The 17,909-nt window shown below is 41.8% G+C and overlaps 2 protein-coding genes across 2 annotated transcripts; both read left to right on the forward strand.

The window, feature by feature from the left end:
• Nucleotides 1–404: 404 nt before the first annotated feature.
• hnrnpl (heterogeneous nuclear ribonucleoprotein L) lies at nucleotides 405–12,300 on the forward strand. The gene is made up of 14 exons (XM_082549861.1): nucleotides 405–529; nucleotides 984–1,102; nucleotides 1,457–1,694; nucleotides 3,378–3,463; nucleotides 3,580–3,676; nucleotides 3,767–3,839; nucleotides 8,524–8,559; nucleotides 8,829–8,897; nucleotides 9,022–9,272; nucleotides 10,035–10,156; nucleotides 10,262–10,463; nucleotides 11,161–11,218; nucleotides 11,661–11,756; nucleotides 11,878–12,300. The coding sequence occupies exons 1-14, from the start codon at nucleotides 446–448 to the stop codon at nucleotides 11,934–11,936; spliced, it is 1,590 nt and encodes a 529-aa protein (XP_082405987.1). The 5' UTR covers nucleotides 405–445; the 3' UTR covers nucleotides 11,937–12,300.
• Nucleotides 12,301–13,548: 1,248 nt separating this feature from the next.
• Nucleotides 13,549–17,571, forward strand: LOC309715985 (interferon regulatory factor 2-binding protein 1-like). Its single transcript, XM_082549523.1, has 2 exons — nucleotides 13,549–15,641; nucleotides 16,680–17,571. The coding sequence occupies exon 1, from the start codon at nucleotides 13,832–13,834 to the stop codon at nucleotides 15,614–15,616; it is 1,785 nt and encodes a 594-aa protein (XP_082405649.1). The 5' UTR covers nucleotides 13,549–13,831; the 3' UTR covers nucleotides 15,617–15,641; nucleotides 16,680–17,571.
• Nucleotides 17,572–17,909: the final 338 nt, after the last annotated feature.

The raw sequence follows: 17,909 nt of genomic DNA on the forward strand, positions 1-17,909 counted from the left end.
AAACTAAATTAAAGCGTTTTTCATACAATCATTGGTTCTAAAACATGAACAAAGGGATCAACTCCACCTCCTGTCATGACATTAATAATTGACAGGCAAAAGTGACCAATAGGAACATGATAAGCGCGAGCCACTTTCTTGTTGCATTCAAAGGTCATCATGGGAAAAAGAAGCTTCATAGCACATTAGTCGAAACGACATTTTTTTTTAATGTCGAACGGACATTCACAGAGAGAAAAATGTTTAGTCATTCGAATCATCGTCTCACATGCAGAATAAAATATGACTTTTTTTTATGGGAAAAGGAAGTCTCCGGTCTTACACCGTGGAAGTCTAGAGTGGTTTATTGAAAATAGAGCCGTTGCTGATGGTTATGGAAATACCATCCCGTTTTTTCCCACGTATCTGGAATGCAGCAATAGGCCGGCAGAGGGGACAGGACAACATGGCTGCTTCTGCGGGCCGATACTACGGAGAAGGTGGCAGAGCAACGAAAAGACAGAAAACTGAAGACGGAGGAATGACAACGGTAAGTGTTTCCTTCTGACTCCGGTAGTTGGTGTTTTAGTATGCTTAAATGGGCCAGTTTTGTTTATCTAAGAAACAAATATACTTTATAGCAAAAGTAGTGCTTGTCTCACCGCTAGCTAAAATTAAGTAGCTAACTAGCGAGCCAAACCAAACAAGCCAATGGTATGGTCAGATTTCGTTTAAACAACAGTAATTGCATGTTTATTGTGTAATATGAAATAGCTGTTTAATGACACGCAATTTCACTGTGTGTACAGATAGAAGACACGTTTTAGTTTCAGTGTTGCAAAAAAACTCTGTTGCAGTTTAATGTCAGTTTCTAACACAAATCCCCAGTGCAGTTATTGTTAAAGGGCTGATTGACACAGATTGGCTGTTTTTGTGTTGTTTATGTCTCAGCAAACATTATCTTGCGTTTCCTTTTTTTTTTTTTTTTAAATGAAAAAAAATAGGAGAGCTACGATGACCCTCACAAACCGCTCCCCTCCCCGGTGGTGCATATCAGGGGTTTGGTGGACGGTGTCATGGAGGCTGACCTGGTGGAAGCCCTGCAAGAGTTTGGCACCATCAGGTAAAAGCTGAACACACTTAAAATGAAGCTTCTCTATCGTGTTTGTCGCATTCAGTGGACTGAGATTGGTGCACATGTCTGATGTCAACCATACACTCCCGTATGTTCCACAGAATATTAACAACTAACAAAAAAAAGGTATTGAGCTGATTTAAATGTTGGTTCTTGTTAATTTCATATTCCCTAACTCAATTTATAACACTAGTTTAGGTTTGATAAGTTATAGGCAAAGTAAGTTTGCTTGTAACTAAATTCAAGTTGTGTAGTTTTAAAATTAATAGGCTGATTGTGCCTTTATTCATTAAACATGGTTCAGTGTGGGAACTATAAATCTTTCTCTTGCTTAATGTCTAGTTTTGTGGTTATGATGCCCAAGAAGCGGCAGGCCCTGGTGGAGTATGAGGACATGAACGGCTCCTGCAATGCTGTTACTTATGCAGCAGAGAACCAGGTTTACATTGCAGGTCACCCTGCCTTCATCAACTACTCAACTAGTCAGAAGATTTCCAGACCAGGAGACTCGGATGACACTCGGAGCGTCAACAATGTTCTGCTGCTCACAATTATAAACCCCATCTATCCCATTACCACGGTAATGTAAAAACATCTTCTTATAATTTATTATTGTATATTCCCACAGATCATTCAGTGAATTCATTGTTAGATATCAGGTATCTGATAATGCTAGTCAGATAATCCATTGAAAATCCCCAAAAGTTGATTGTGTTCATCTGGACGCAGCGTTTTCAGTGGGAGAAACGTTTGGTCACTCATCCAAGTGACTTCTTCAGTCTCAGCTGACTGCAGGTTTCCCCAATCTTATAAACACTACATTTGCATAATGACTGAAACTATCACCAATGAAGAAACAATGGGCTGGGAGGTCAGTTCCTTGATTATTAATATACAAATTCTCATGACCATTGATCAGCAACCACTGATCAAGCTCATTGAATAACAACCACTGATCAATGGCCATGAGTCCCATTCACAGAGAGTTGGGGAATCGCTGCAATCACAGCATTGTAAGATGGCGAAAGATGTACCGTTAGGCCCCCTCCTCGATTCAGAGATCGTCTTTCCCATTTCATGTAAATGGCCTCTTTGACTCAAACCAGCGTTCCTCCCTGTCCAGGATGTTACATCCTCATCATTGAAAGAGTGTCCACTGGCCTGTAGGTGTAAGTAGACTGCAGAGTCCTGGCCTGACGAGGTGGCTCTTCTGTGTTGTGCCATCCGCTTCAAAGGAGATTGTTTGGTTTCCCTGATGTATAAATCATGGCAATCGTCTTGGTATTTAACAGCGTACACTATGTTACTATATTTGTGTTCGGGGACCTGATCCTTGGGGTGGACTAATTTTTTTGGCGCAGCGTGTTTTGGGGTTTGAAAGCCACGGAGATGCGGTGTTTAGAAAAAATGCATTTCAGCTGTTCTGATACTCCTGACACATATGGGATCACTACAGGTTTTTGCTTAGGTAACTGTTGTCCTTCTCTCCTGGATCAGCTGGAGCCGAAATCATTGAAAATGTTACAAGAAGCACACAGTGGAAAAGTCCAAATTCATGACCTGAAGTAATGGAAATCAGGGCTGTAAAATTATAAAAATATTTCTTTATTTATTAACTTCCGAGTCTGTAATCAGTGGCACCTAGAGTAAATGCAGTTAACCTTGCATTAATGTAATGTTTCTGCTCTAGATGTTGCCTCATAGTCGCTGCTGACCAGTCTACAGCTGTATATGGTAGCTGTGCTGGTTAGTTTCCTTGCCTGTATCCTACAGACCCAATCAGAACTTCACATGATTCCATCTTAAAGAATGTTAACTATCCCCAGCTTAGTGAAAACAAACATCAGAAAGAGATATGTGAAATAGTTATATTAACGTTCCTGAAATGTATTTCCAATTCTATTATTTTATATGATTCCAGCTGCTCTAATGAAAGTACTTGTTGTGCTGTGATCTATTCCTATTCCTCATTAAATACTGAGATATATGTCGTATGTTCTTATCCACCCTAAAAATACCTGTATGAGTTTTGTCTCATACATCTGGTCCTGCTTCACTGTTTATCTTTGCTGGTCTCTACAATACTCGTCACTACTATCATCAGTATCTTTTCCCCTTTGATGTCGTTTAAAAAATCTAGTTTTTGACTTTGGGTAAGAGCTTTCAAAGCACTGTGTGTTTGTGTTTTAAAGGTGAAATGTATGTTGTCACATAAAGTATTCTCACGATAGTGATGTATCAATCTGTGTGTGTAACCTTACAGGATGTACTCTACACTATTTGTAACAACTGTGGCCCTGTACAGAGGATTGTCATCTTCAGAAAAAACGGTGTTCAGGCCATGGTCGAATATCCTTTTAGATCATGTTCTTTTTTACTACTCCCACTCAGAAACATCAGTATGTTTCTACATGAGCATTTAAACCTTTATGCAGTCAGACCTCCCCTTAACTCACTGCTTCCACATTTGATTCGGTCCAAAGTGCCCAGAGGGCTAAAGCCTCTCTTAACGGGGCAGACATCTACTCTGGCTGTTGCACCCTAAAGATTGAATATGCCAAGGTAAGTGTCTAACCACCCTTTGTAGCTCGACTATTAATATCAGGTGCTTGTGAGAAGAAAATCATTTTCATCTTGCCATCCTTTCTATAGCCAGCGCGACTCAATGTCTTCAAGAATGACCAGGACACATGGGACTACACAAATCCCAACCTGAGTGGCCAAGGTAACGTGTAGCCCCTGCCTGTCCCTCCCTCTTTTTTTTTCTTTCTCTTTTCCTCTCATGGCATTGTATGGGATGGTTAGGGTTCTCTGCCTCCAGGGGTATTGCCTTTGATCACAGACGAATGGTTTCTTTGACCATGCAGCTCAGCCCTGTCAGAGGCAGTATTCCTGCGATGCCTTCACAGTCTTCGTGCATTTTCTCGCCACACAGCAGGCACAATGTAAGGGCATGAGGAGCAACCTCCAGGGCAGCTGACATAAATTATAGGTTCGTGCATGTGAAAAGCCCATCGCACTAATCACAGCAGCATAAGCAGGCACACCATTCTTCACATAGGTTCACATTCCCTGTAGAGCATGTCACAGCTGCACAATCTCACATCTCTGCCAACTGTAATCCAGTGAACACAGCAGAGGCTGTTACACCAGTTAACCTTAAAAACATAGTGGAGATTTTGTCAGAATTAAATCAGGCTTCCTGCTTTCCAACTGAGTGTCCTTGTTGGACCTGTAGAAGGCATGTGATGATGGGTTTCAAATGTTGGCCAGACTTTGCAGGCTGGAAGGTTGTTGGGTGTTAGCATTGACAGCAGAGACAGTATGTGTCATATAGGGCTGTGCGATATGACCAAAATCTCATATCCTGATATAAAACATTTATCGTGGCGACAACAGTATTTATCACAAAAATATTACATTTTCTGTCAATTCTGTGAATCTCGCTCAACTCGACTTGCGTGAAGTGTTTTCAGCTCGGCGTCGTGTACCTGGAGTCGAGTGTTACATAAGTTGAAACAGACGCAATTTTTCTTTGTGAGTATTTATTACACGGCGTGCTGCAGGGAAAAGCCTGTTCTAAGGTTTGTTTTTTTAGCACCTGACGGCTCTTTTTAGCTTCTCATCCGTAAACACTCTGCATCTTTCACGTGATTCACTGTATTTTGAAAAATCTCAACAGGATCTTGAGCTTTATTGTGAAAGGTTTATGTAGAAAATAAGCAAGCAGACGGCAGAGCCATGCGATGGTTTTACCGTTGTTGTTGCTAACGACAACGCATAAAAACAGTCGCATGTCCGTCCGTAGTGTAGAGAAAGAGAGAACTTTAAGAAGTTCTACTGTGACCATCAAAACGATGAAAAGATATTGCCATAAACAGTTTATTTTGTGACACCACGAAACAAACGATAGCGTAAAATGAAACGATAGACGTTTTCATATCGTGATATCGAACAGTCCTAGTGTCATAGTGTGAGACTTAATTTTTTAATTAATTTTCGATGAATGGTTTTCACACGTGTCAAGTATATGATCACTTTTAACAAAAAAAACAAAGTGAAAGTTAACAATATGGAAAGTGATGTGAGCTTAAAGATGGGTTAAATGCAGATTTCATGTGTTATAATCTTGGTGGAACCCAAGTAATTAGCATTTCATGAAATAAATTAAATAAATAGTAAAGCTCCAAAGTTCAGTGTTCCTAATGTGTTTTGCGTACCTTGAGTATTGACGATATGTTAGGACCAGCTCTAGCAAAATTGGTGTAGAATGAAAATGGCTACCTTTTTGGGTAATTATATAAGATTTTTATGCTTAAACATGAGTGTTGCTGCACTGCCAAGTCTGTGACCAGTTTAATACTCTTGGCTGTTCAGATGTCACGGTAGCTGGAAAAAGATAATTCACCTTGATCACAAAGACCCTACTGCTGCTGTTTGTTCATTTGTTGTTGTTTTTTGTTTGTTTTTTTAAAACCTGATCACAGGCACATGCTTTACTTTGGTGCAGTTGTCTGATGGAGAATTTATATTTTTCACTAGACACTGTAAAAGGTGTAGTTACTTGTCTGACACACAGCCGGAACCACAACATGTACATTGCAAGTTTCATACAGGTTTTTGACATCATGTCCTCATAAGAAAGTTTTTGATATTGCATAGCTTGCACTGCCTTACGACCTAGAGGTACTCCTTGTGTCCTCACGGTGCAGAATCATACAGGCTTACCTCAACCTCTAAGCAGACACAACGGCTTCTACAGCATAACAGCAACCACAACTAATGTAAATCTGCTTTATGGCATACTGTACGTCGGACACAGTGGGGCATCAAATACCGGAACACAACCTCAACTCGGTACTTCCTTATTCCAAGCTCATCACCACCACCTGACATGGGAATCCATTTCATTTTTGATGGTGGGCAGTAGCCACCATTTTCAGATTGAGGGACAGAAATACTCGAAGGCCATGCGAACAGACACCCCGCATATCCACTACAGACTGATGTTGTAGATTGATAAGCATCTACTACCATCACTTTACCACTACAGTACATGCCATCTGCAGAGCTCCGAGGAGTCCCCACTTTGACACAACACATTGATGATGAGGGTGGGGGTCAGCTGTGTGGCCATAGCGACCACACCTCCCAACTGTTGGGATGTGCTTACCCTAACACAACCACAGGAAGCAACAAAGGAGTTTTCAGACACACTCAGCCTGACCAGGGAACAGATGACACCACATATGGGGGCGGTATACAAAAAAGAGGCCATGCTAATACTCCTCATCTCTACCTTCCTGTGCCGAACACCACATGACAACACAGCGATCCGAATATCCAAGGCAACATACAGCTGAACTGCTATGACAGCACATCATATTTCTAGTGACTTATTGTCAAGCTTTGCAAGTGGCTGACAGCTATTAAACCAAATAAACGACATCAAGTGAGTGCCATTTTTACACAAGAAGAAATATCCATGGGGGGTCCATGAAGACACAAGCATCAGACACCTATCAAGCATACAAGCACAGAGGCAAACAGATTACAGATCTTTCCCAAAGCTTTCTGCATTTATGGACTCTGGTGTTCTGTTTTTTTTTGTTTTTTTTGTTTGTTTTTTTCCCCCTGTACCTTCCTTCCCATTTCCCTTCTCCTCTTTGTGCTATTCTTGTGTTGTTTCTGCATTGTTTTCATTTTTCCTTTTTTTTTTTTTTTTTGCACTGGACCATAGTGATGCCTTTAACGCCTCCCGTGTGATGCAGGTTTGGCTCAGTGTGTCTGTGGACTGACAGCCCACTCAATCGGTGCATATGTCCTGCTTTATGGTCAGAGCACGGTAAGCTGGAAATGAGCCTCTAATAGCACAATTTCCAAAAACAGAGCGGCAGCAAGTCAAAACCCAACATGGACGCATGGAAGTACTTTTCTCTCTGGTGGTGGAGATGCAAGGAAGGAAGGAAGGAAAGAAGAAAGAAAAGACAAGAAGAGGGAGAATGAGTTGAGGCTGGAGTCAGAGATTGGCGAGTAGCATCCTTGCTGAAGACTGCCCCCTTTCTTCTCACTGTGTCCCATGCTCCATGTATGGTGCTGTAAGTACTGAAATAAATGAATAATCTAACTTCATGGTTAACAGTTCAAAAGTATTGTGGGGAGAAATCGCGTACTGTTGATTTAAATTGGGAGATGGAGATGTCTTTTATGTAATAGTCACGTAATTCATTTTAAAGAGTACAATTATAGGTTGCTGCAGTACAACACATGAACCGAGCAGTTGTAAAGAATATTTGATCTTGACCTGTGTGTGTAGAGTTGTTTTTTGGATGAGAGATTAAAAGTTTTCACAAAACTTCACAAAGTCCAGTCAATTTCAAAGCATTTTAGACTGTAGTATGAGATAAAAATTTCAAATGTGAGTCACAAGGCAGATCTTTAACTTCTTTTTTTTATATATGTGAAATTTGGTTATCATGCATAATGACACAACAACATGGGAGATGGTTTGTAAGGATGTAATGGAACCAAGTTTTTATTTTCTTTCTTTTTTTAAATCAAATAGAGAGAGAGAGATATTGATGCTTATATTTTTGGAAAATAAGACTTGACATCTGGTGACTCCTTCTAGATTTCTCAACTCACATTGCTAGTTTTAATATTTCTGTCAGGCCAATGTAGCTGTCCAACATGGCCAACACTGTGATTGTGAAACTGTCCATGACACTAGGATTATGGGTGTGCTTGAGTGCCGTGCCAGATGTTCTGATGTTTAGGTTTAAATGCACCATTGAAAGCATTTTACATAGAGGTTCCACATGAAGACCTTCATTTGCAGCCTGTAAATAAACAAACAGGTGGCGGAAATGATTGTTTACCACGGATGATGTGCACATAGTGACAAAATTATTACTGAGAACTTGATGGTTTAGATAAGTGATTGCATAGGGAGTAAAGAAGTTCTACCCTAACCTTACAGAGAAGGTGCCTGCTAAACAGATACTGGTTTAAGAGTTTAATTTACTGAGTTTTGGTGAACTGAGCTGAAGGAAAGCCTTCTTTGAACAAAAATAAATCTGTTCGTACTTTTTGTTGAAGTTAAATCAGCCGACGTCGCTGGTTTAATTTTTCACCATGTTATTAGTTTCAGTGCTTGATGTTTTTTCACTCATGTTATATCTGTGTCCTGGCTTGTAATAAATGTATACTGATATTCAAATAGTTTTCAATAAAACAGCAGGTGCTGCTCTTAGCACATTGCGTATTTTACTCTTTGATTTTCTGTTTTAATGTCTCTATTCGAAACAACTGAGCATGTGATGAAATGTGTTTATACAGTGTTGCCAGATTGCTACTTTTTTTTCATGATGTTTTATTGGATTTGACGTGTGTCATGTGTACCTGCACAGATGCTGATGGTGAAGGCAATTGGAACAATTCACAAGGTGTGTGCGCTTGTAGTAGAATGGCAGATGTAAGACTTTAAAATTTGAACGCTATCTTTCAAAGTCACTGTGGAAAAAGAAAATCTCCATTATGTCACCTGTAAAACCTGCTGACTGTTTGAACACTTTTTAAAGATTTCAGGCCCTTCAGTTGCATGCCATTCACAAACATGTCCCTTAGCATGTTGTAGCCCATGCAAGGTACCTTTGAGACACGTGGTAAAGAAGCTGTTTGATGGGCAACTTTTTTTTTTTTTAATCTATTATAGATCCCAATGCCAATCCTAACAAACGGCAGAGGCAGCCTGCTCTTCTGGGCGATCACCCACCTGATTATGGTAAACATCGCATAATCAAATTAGTGTGACATGTAGAAAAACGGACACTGCTCAAAATCTGTTACAATTATGTTTGTTTTTTTTGTTTTGCTTGTTTGTTTTGGGGTTTTTTCCCCATCTTAAGGTGGACCACAGGGAGGTTATCATGGCTACAACGATGACAGCTATGGCCCCCCTCCTCCCCATCGCATGGGGCCAGGCATGGGTGGGCGTGGTCGGGGTAACCAGCGCTACGGTCCTGGATATGGACCGCCACCGCCCGAGTACGGTCCTCACGCTGACTCTCCAGTTCTTATGGTATATGGCCTGGAGCCCTCTAAGATCAATGCTGACAAGGTCTTCAACATCTTTTGCCTGTATGGCAATGTAGAGAGGGTAAGTGAAAGCTGACTGAAGCATCAAGTCATTGTTTTGCTGTTAGACCCCATAAGTGAAGGACATTTATAATATTTTGCCATCTTTCCAACAACTGAAAGGGGCGCAAAGAAGATTTGCAGACACGTGAAAGCTTAGCACGCGATACTAACTTGTCAGCCATTTTGGTCGTGTACTAATGTTGAAACATTTTTTGAATATGATCACTTGAGAACAAGGCGATGCAGAATTTTGAAACTGATATATAAACTGATATATCCTTCTAGCTGTATCTGCTAGGAGGCCGAGGGGTAGCACTGAATGCCGCCAGTGTTTTGTTTTGTTTTTTCCACTGAGGGCCAAATTCCAGTTTCCTCAGATGATCTTTTTTGGATAAAGCTTTCATTTCTCTGATGGTAGGTAACACCTTACCTGCTAAGAGGGACAGATCGCTTGTTATCCAAAGCCAGCCAGCTGGCTAGTCTTTTTGTGCTTGATTGCTAACATTGCTAACAATAACAAAAAAAAAAAAAAGCCTGTTGGTTGTTGATGTTAGTGGGCTCCATTTCTGAGCTACTATGTGATGGTGTAGCTTACTGTTGATGCTGGAAGTGGGAGAAAGACAAGTCCATCCTTCAGACAATCTGAAGGTCTTTTTTGTTTGTTTTGAAAGGTAAAGTCCCATTGCAAGGAGGTGTCGGCACAAAAGTCATCATAAAAAGTTCATGTTTAAATACTGTGTGTACTGCTGGGTAATATTGTTTTAGTCTATTTTTCTTTCAGGTCAAGTTCATGAAGAGTAAACCTGGAGCAGCAATGGTGGAGATGGGAGACTGTTACTCTGTGGACAGGGCCATTACTCATCTGAACAATAACTTCCTTTTTGGACAGAAACTCAATGTTTGGTAAGAACAGAAACAATTTAGAAACATCAGCACAGACTTTTAGAGATAAATTTCTCCCTTAAAAATAAACAACAGATGCAAGACCTCTGGCCTTATTTCTTTCAGTGTGTCCAAGCAACAGGCTATAGTGCCGGGACAGTGCTACCAGTTAGAGGACAACACAAGCAGCTTTAAAGATTTCCATGGATCACGCAACAACCGCTTCACCTCACCAGAGCAGGCGGCTAAAAACCGAATCCAGCATCCGAGCAACGTCTTACACTTCTTTAATGCACAACCCGACATCTCTGCTGAGATCTTTAATCAGGTAAAAAAAAAAAAAAAAGCAACAAAGGTTGCTATCTGTGATGGCCAAAAGCATCCATCCAGTGTTGCCAACTTAGCGAGTTTTCAGACCCCTTAGCGACTTTTTTCTAAAAAGTGACTAGCGACAAATCTAGTGACTTTTTCTGGCGTTATTGGAGACTTATGACGACTTTTTCACATGAAAGCACGTATCACTCTTACTCTCAACAAGCAGCGGGTGCTGCCGTGGGCAACTCGCCCATGTGAAAATGCTCACAAGCGGCAGGTAGTCCTCACGCAGCAGTCGCCCCGAGCTGATGTCAGAGCAGGAGATATTCCCCTATAAAAATGTTCTTTTACTGTTACTTTTTGTGGATCAAAAGGTTTAAAACTAGTTAAAAAGACACACACACCAAAACAGTAACTCCACCAGAGTGCCTATTTCGGGTCACTTTTGCAGGTCCAAAATCCGGATAAAGGAGGAGGGTTGGAATTATTTTTTTAGGGTTTTTTTTTTTAACTCACTTTGTCTCTTCCACAATGTTATTTCTCTCTCCTACAGCGTCTGTTATAATTACATCGGTAGGACCAATTATGCAAAGATGTCATTTAGCGACTTATAGTGACTCTTAGGACAGCCAATAGCGATTTTCCTTGCTGAGGAGTTGGCAACACTGCATCCATCTCACATTTTCACTGAAACGCGTTTCTGTGCTCAGGTCTGTGATGAACTTGGAATCAAGAGGCCCACAAGTGTGAAACTTTTCACTGGAAAGAGTGAGTAATATGTTGTAAATGGTCTGTATTTGTATAGCGCTTTACTTGGTCCTAAGTACCCCAAAGCGCTTTACACTATACACAATCATCCACCCATTCACACACACATTCACACACTGGTGATAGCAAGCTACAGTGTAGCCACAGCCGCCCTGGGGCGCACTGACTAAGGCGCCACTGGCGCCACCGGGCCCTCTGACCACCACCAGTAGGCAACGGGTGAAGTGTCTTGCCCAAGGACACAACGACCGAGACTGTCGGAACCGGGGCTCGAACCAGCAACCTTCCGATTACAAGACGAACGGCCAACTCTTGAGCCACGATCGCCCCACACTTGTTGTCACTAAAGTTATTATCTCATTATTTGGTTGTGCTGTTGTGTACTAACGGCTTTTTAATACAGAAGTGTTATTCAGCATGGTAATGTCATGTGATTTGACAGGTGAGCGCAGTTCATCTGGCCTGCTTGAGTGGGAATCCATCAATGATGCCATGGAAGCACTAGCTATGATGAACCATTATCAGATGAAAAACCCTAGTAAGTATTTAACATGTAGATCAACAAGCCAACGTGGTTCTTGGTATGTTGTACATTTGAACCCTTAATGACATTTTCTACATTTTATGATGAAAGTTTTCTTCTGGCTTCTATATTCTAGGTGGGCCTTACCCTTATACACTGAAGCTGTGTTTCTCGACTACACACCATGCCAACTAAATCTTCCTTGAAACCATTTGTAATGTTTTCTGTCTTTGGATAGAGTATACTGCAGCTCTGTTTCACGTACCATTAAAGCTGTGTTGACAATAATTAGGATTAACGTGCTTTAGAAAATGTTACTTAAATTATAATTTTTTTAAAAATAATTTATTTTACTTTTACCATGTTCTTCAACTTGTTGTTTATTTTGTATGTTCACAACACTACGTTTGATCGCCCGCCACCTTCTGTCTTTTGGTTATTAAATAAAGCCAACAGTAACCATAATGTTGCTAATAATTTAACCAGTGTCACATAATCAGAGATTGTGTTGTATTATTTCTTCAAATCCATTCTTGAAAATAAAATGCATTCTCTCAAATCAGTTTTATTCATATTGCTCCAGTTCAAACTTACAGTGTAAAGCACCTTGAGATGACTCTAAGTCAAATACCCTACAATATTATAGAGAAAACTACAACAATCAGACTATTTCTTGTAGCAAAGCACTTGATGATATTGGGAAGGAAGAAATCCCTTTTAACAGGAAGAAACACCTGGCAGGAAGAGATCTGCTTCAGCTGGCTGGGGATTGTAGGGAGGGGATAGTTGTCATAACATCAAATATACAAGCACTTGTATAAAATGAAGAGATATGGGTATAAATTGGATTAATCCTGTTCTGTGTGTGTGGACCTGACCCAAGTGGATGATTAAAGAGTCTGATAGCGGTGGGAAGGAATGACTTCCTGTAATGTTCCCTCAGACAGCTAGGTTGAAGGAACCTAGTGCATCTTTCTTACTGCCTGTCCTAACTGCCCTGCAGGTGGGCAAAGTTGCTACTCAGAGCTGTGTACCTGAGACCATATGAATATCCACTCTCACTGACAACAGAAAAAACAATCAGCTTTCAGCTCACAAGGATTATTTACTGACATAATTTTTGAACTTTGAGCATAGATAATATGAACATTAATTATTGTAACTTTTTATACATCTCAAGAAATAGGTATAGAAAAATATACCCTGCGATTTGTTCAATGCAAACCTATTTCTATTGTCCTTATAAGATTATTCTCCAGAGTTATTCTTCTATTAAAAAAAAAAATATATATATATATATATATATATGTTGTAGAAGAATCAGTTTCCCTGTTACCACTGTGAGAGAGACGAATCTTAATGCAAAGTACATCGTTCCCACTGGAGATTTTCACTATGTGACCTCTCATCATCCCAGTGAAGCTGAGTTTGAAACTGTCACGTCTGTGCAGGAAGTGGAGTATATATATATAATATTTCTCATATGTCTCCAGCATTACAGCACCAAGACTGCCTGTCCTCTGTTAATCAAAGTAACCGCAACACAAGCCGTGTTTTCTGTCTCCCATCCCAAAACAAACCAGCTCCAGTTAAACTGAGGTTTCACAGAAAAACGCGTCCGACTAGCGTCAGTATCTCCGCTACTTATGTATCTTGTCGCCAGTAAAGTAGTCCCTCTGAATTTTTCCCTTTACTAATTGTTTACAACTGTTCCGTTTCTATGTGGTCTGATTACTTTGTTGCTCAAAAGAAATTTAATATTAAAAATCTAGAAAATAAGAAACAATGGCTTTAAAGAGAAACTACGTCTCCCATAGTGCTCTGAGCCCTGGCCGCGTAGGTGTTTCCGGTGTCTTATAACATTTTACTTCCTTCCACACAGGCTGACACGAACAAACGAGAAAGAAGACGTCGTTAAGTTTTGAATGTTACCGCCAGTAGTCGGATTTTGAACTTAGTTTTTTGTTATTTTCTGTTGTAAAATCCGCAGTATGTGGCGAATGGTGTCGGAGGACTGAAGAATCGCTGCAAAACGTAGTCCGTAACGTGTAGGCCTCCGAAGAAAGTTTGGTCGAGGGCCTGTAAACAACATGTCCTCCGCCTCGCAGTCTTCCTCGAGACGGCAATGGTGCTACCTCTGCGACCTGCCCAAGATGCCTTGGGCTATGCTGTGGGAGTTCAGCGAAGCTGTATGCCGGGGTTGTGTCAACTACGACGGCGCAGACCGGATAGAACTCCTCATTGAAACTGCCAGGCAGCTGAAGAGCACTCACGGAGTTTTAGACGGCAGGTCCCCTGGTCCACAGCAGGGCAAACCCAGCTCTGCTGGGCCCCTTGAAGCGGGGCGGCATCACGGAGAGCGTGTAGACCGGGGGAGGGGTGAGTATGGGGCTTCTTCTCGCCTCCCCAATGGTCTGCATAGAGCTGAAGATGTAGCTTTGTCAGAGGGCAGCCGACAGAGCCCGAACACTCGTCGGGCTATGCCTGGGGTAGTTTCTAGTCTTCATAACACCATACCCCATGCCTTGATAGCTCAGGGGCTAGTAGCAACAGCTTCTCATGGGATTTTAACCCCATTAACAAGCACGAGAGCTGGGGCCGCTCCTATTGCCGTCTCAGCTGGCCCCATAATAAGCGACAGTGGCAGAAGACAGGCTGTGTCCCTGGGTATGGGACCTAGCACTTCTACTCTAGTGGGCATAGATCCGGCAGTGTGGAGGAACAGTGAAGTAATGGCTGAACTGAATGAGGTGGCTCGTAGTAGAGTGGAAGGCTGGCCTAACCGTCCCAAAGCAGTTCGGGATGTGCTGGTAGCTCTCAGCAGCTGTGTCCCCTTCAATGTGCGCTTCAGGAAAGACCATAATCTGATGGGGCGTGTTCTGGCCTTTGATGCTAGCGCTACTCCAGAGTTTGAGCTGAGGGTGTTCGCGGAGTATCCCTCTGGCTCTGGAATGATCTACTCAGGAGTTCCAGATCTGGTCAGGCAGATGTTCCGTGACTCCGCCAAAGATGCTGGTAAGGCAGTAAACTCTGGGCTGCGCTACGTGGAATATGAGAAACGGCAAGGCACCGGAGACTGGCGTGGGCTGTCTGAGCTGTTGAATGATGGTGTGCGTATGTTTAAAGAGCCTCCAATCCCAGAGGTTCTGCCACAGCCAGACCCAGTGCTGTCTTTGGCAGCTCCTGGACGCCCCGGACCAGCCAAGGGCACCACCAGGCGCCGAAAGGCTTCTCCAGGCTCTGAGAACGGAGAGAGTGAGGGAAGGGCCGAACACCCTGTGAGGGAGCCCTGGCCCCGGGGCACGTACTCAGGCATGGAACCTCTTCCTGGCATGGCTGTACCTCAAGAGGGCCCACCTCGTCTACACAACCAGCCTTCACCCATCTCAGCACTTATGGGAGTGGCAGATGGCCTGAGTTCCAGTCACATGGCCAGAGAGAGCCCCAGTATGTCCACAGCCCACTCCTCCTCAGCTGGGCGCCCCAGCAGCAGCAGCCCCTCGACTCCCTCCACCTCAGTCTCTCAGGCAGCTGTAGGGCAGGGTCTGAGCACTGGAGGACAAAGTAACAACACAAACACTGGGGAGTCTACAAGTAGCACCCCAGGCACCCTGCTTTGCTGCACCCTCTGCAGAGAGCGCCTGGAGGACACTCACTTTGTCCAGTGTCCCTCAGTCCCGCACCACAAGTTCTGCTTCCCCTGCACCCGAGGGTTCATCCGCAGCCAAGGTCAAGGAGGAGAGGTTTACTGCCCCAGCGGAGAACGCTGCCCCCTGGCCGGATCCACTGTGCCTTGGGCCTTCATGCAGGGTGAGATCTCAACCATCCTAGCTGGAGAAGGAGATGTGACAGTAAAGAAGGAGAACGACCCTTGACCCTCCATCCTTTTGGCAGTGAATGGTGAGAAAAACCTGAGAGGAGCAGGCCTCTTTGTTTTATAGCAGAACTTTATCAGCGAGTGTTAAAGCAACTATCAAAAGCAGTTAAAAATAAATAAAAATGGCAGACAAGTGCAGGCATATGGTTTCACATGTGCTTTTATTAAATAGGGTAACTGCAGCCCAAATTGTTTAACAAATGTTATATATAAACATTTGTTAAACAACTTGTGTGTTAATATTTCTTCAACACTATTCTAGAAATTAGAATATCTTTGGTGGTAGATGTCAGACAAGGTTTTTGTTTTGTTTTTTTGACCAATTTGGGAAAAAAAAAATTTGTAGGTGCTAGCTTTGCCCAGCCAATTTCTCTGATGATTTCAGTGACACTGTTGAGTTACTTTCAACTCTTCCTTGTCACGAGGGGTCACTACGCCACATGCAACCCGAAAATGTATTAGTCTCTGGCTGGAATTGAACTAAGCAAATGTGTAAACTGCTACACTAGTGATTTCAGTGTTAGAAATGGATGAAATCTCCTTATGACGACTTGATAGTTTTGCTGAAGTTGTGGCACACTCCCATCATCAGGTCTGAGGTGCTCATATGACTTGGCCAGAGCTCAGACAGAATCAAAAGTGATGGAATAATACATGACTAAAACTTTTGACTTCTGATAAGTTGTCTTTAGATGTTAGAAGGCACCAGATTTCAGTGTTAGTGTATGTTAGGCATTAGACAACCTGATGTCTCATTGGAGATTTCATGTAATCTCATGATGCTGTGAGCAGGGCTCTGTGGGGGCACACCATCTGTGGCACAACTTTGTTTCTTAAAAATTCATCTACATGAGCCTTGTAATGTTTTTAGCCTCTTTGTTCTCTTTTAGAATGATATCAGATATCTTCTTGATGTTACTGTGTGAGGAGAATATTTTTGAATGTGGAGTTACCTGTATGTATTAGATGCATCTCAATATCAGGTCTGAGCTGTGGGACAAAGAATCCCTGTGTCACTCTGCTGTTTGATATTCTTACATGGCTTTCTTCTTTTTCCACAGTGGATTAAAACACAGTGAAAGCACTTACCTATAATCTCAAGCAGAGGTCCACTTTGGCTGTAGTTCATCATGTGTGCCTCCAAGAGCCAAATAACTCTGAAGCCCAGGAGGACCACTACACAAAGACCGGTAACTCGAGACAAGACTCACTCACGAGAGGAGGGAAACGTCTGAGCATCGGGGCTGCATCGTGATCGAATCAAGTCTCGACCCAATCTCTCTCCATCCTTTTAAAAAAACAAAAAAAAAAACCCCAAAAAAATCTATTTATTTTTTTTCCTAGTGTGGTAGAGGCCTCATTTCAAAAAGCCCAGGATTAAAAGCACACACTTCCCCCCCCCCCCTAACAATGACAATCTGATCTTTTTTTTGTTGGTTTTTGCATCCTGTCTGACACAGATGCAGGATACTTTTTACATGGTTTGACAGAATGATGCAATTCTTTAAAAACGAATGTTCAAAAAATGTTAAAACCATTGGGTCCTTAAAGCCAAGGGGAGAAAAATGTAAACCTTACAATACGTCACTTGTTATTCTCTTTATATTGTGTGTCAAAAATGTGAATTTTCTTTCAATATGGCTATGTAATTTCTATTTTTGATACAATACAAATTTCTATGTATTTGTTTATAGTGATGAGAAGACCAAAGATGGCTTCATGCTCAATGTAATTTTATTGTATTGTAGCTGTGTATGCTGTATTCACTGATAACCCTGGCATCAGTCACTAATTAGTTCTTCTATCATGCAAGTAAGCTTGTTTTGTCTATTTACTTTTTAAATTCTATGTATGGTAAAATTATTAGCATCACAATCTTCAATGGTTAACCCACATACTCATGTGATCTTAACAGGTCAATTCTACAATAAATGACAATGTAGTTAAAACTTAGTCACTTTGCCGCTTTTCTACTAATGACCGTTGGAAGCCTCAGTTGTGCATTTATATAAAACTTTATTAGATAAATATTTTTGACAGGAAAAATAGGGAAATCCCACACCAGCTCACTGGCATGATTAGAATCTTTTCCACAAACCACTATTAGCAGGGTTGTAAACAAACTGAACAATGTGTATTTACATGCACTTAGGTGACCTGGCTGCAGTAGTATGAACAGCCTGAGGGGTGTACTACGAATGAAATTAACACGTCCAGGCTTTTGGGTACCACAATGGTGGTATTATAATTGTAATTGCCAAGTGTGCTCTTTGGTGCTGTTCGTTTCTAAG

The sequence above is a fragment of the Aulonocara stuartgranti genome (genome assembly GCF_965226115.1).
Source record: "Aulonocara stuartgranti genome assembly, chromosome: 10".
NCBI lineage: Eukaryota > Metazoa > Chordata > Actinopteri > Cichliformes > Cichlidae > Aulonocara > Aulonocara stuartgranti.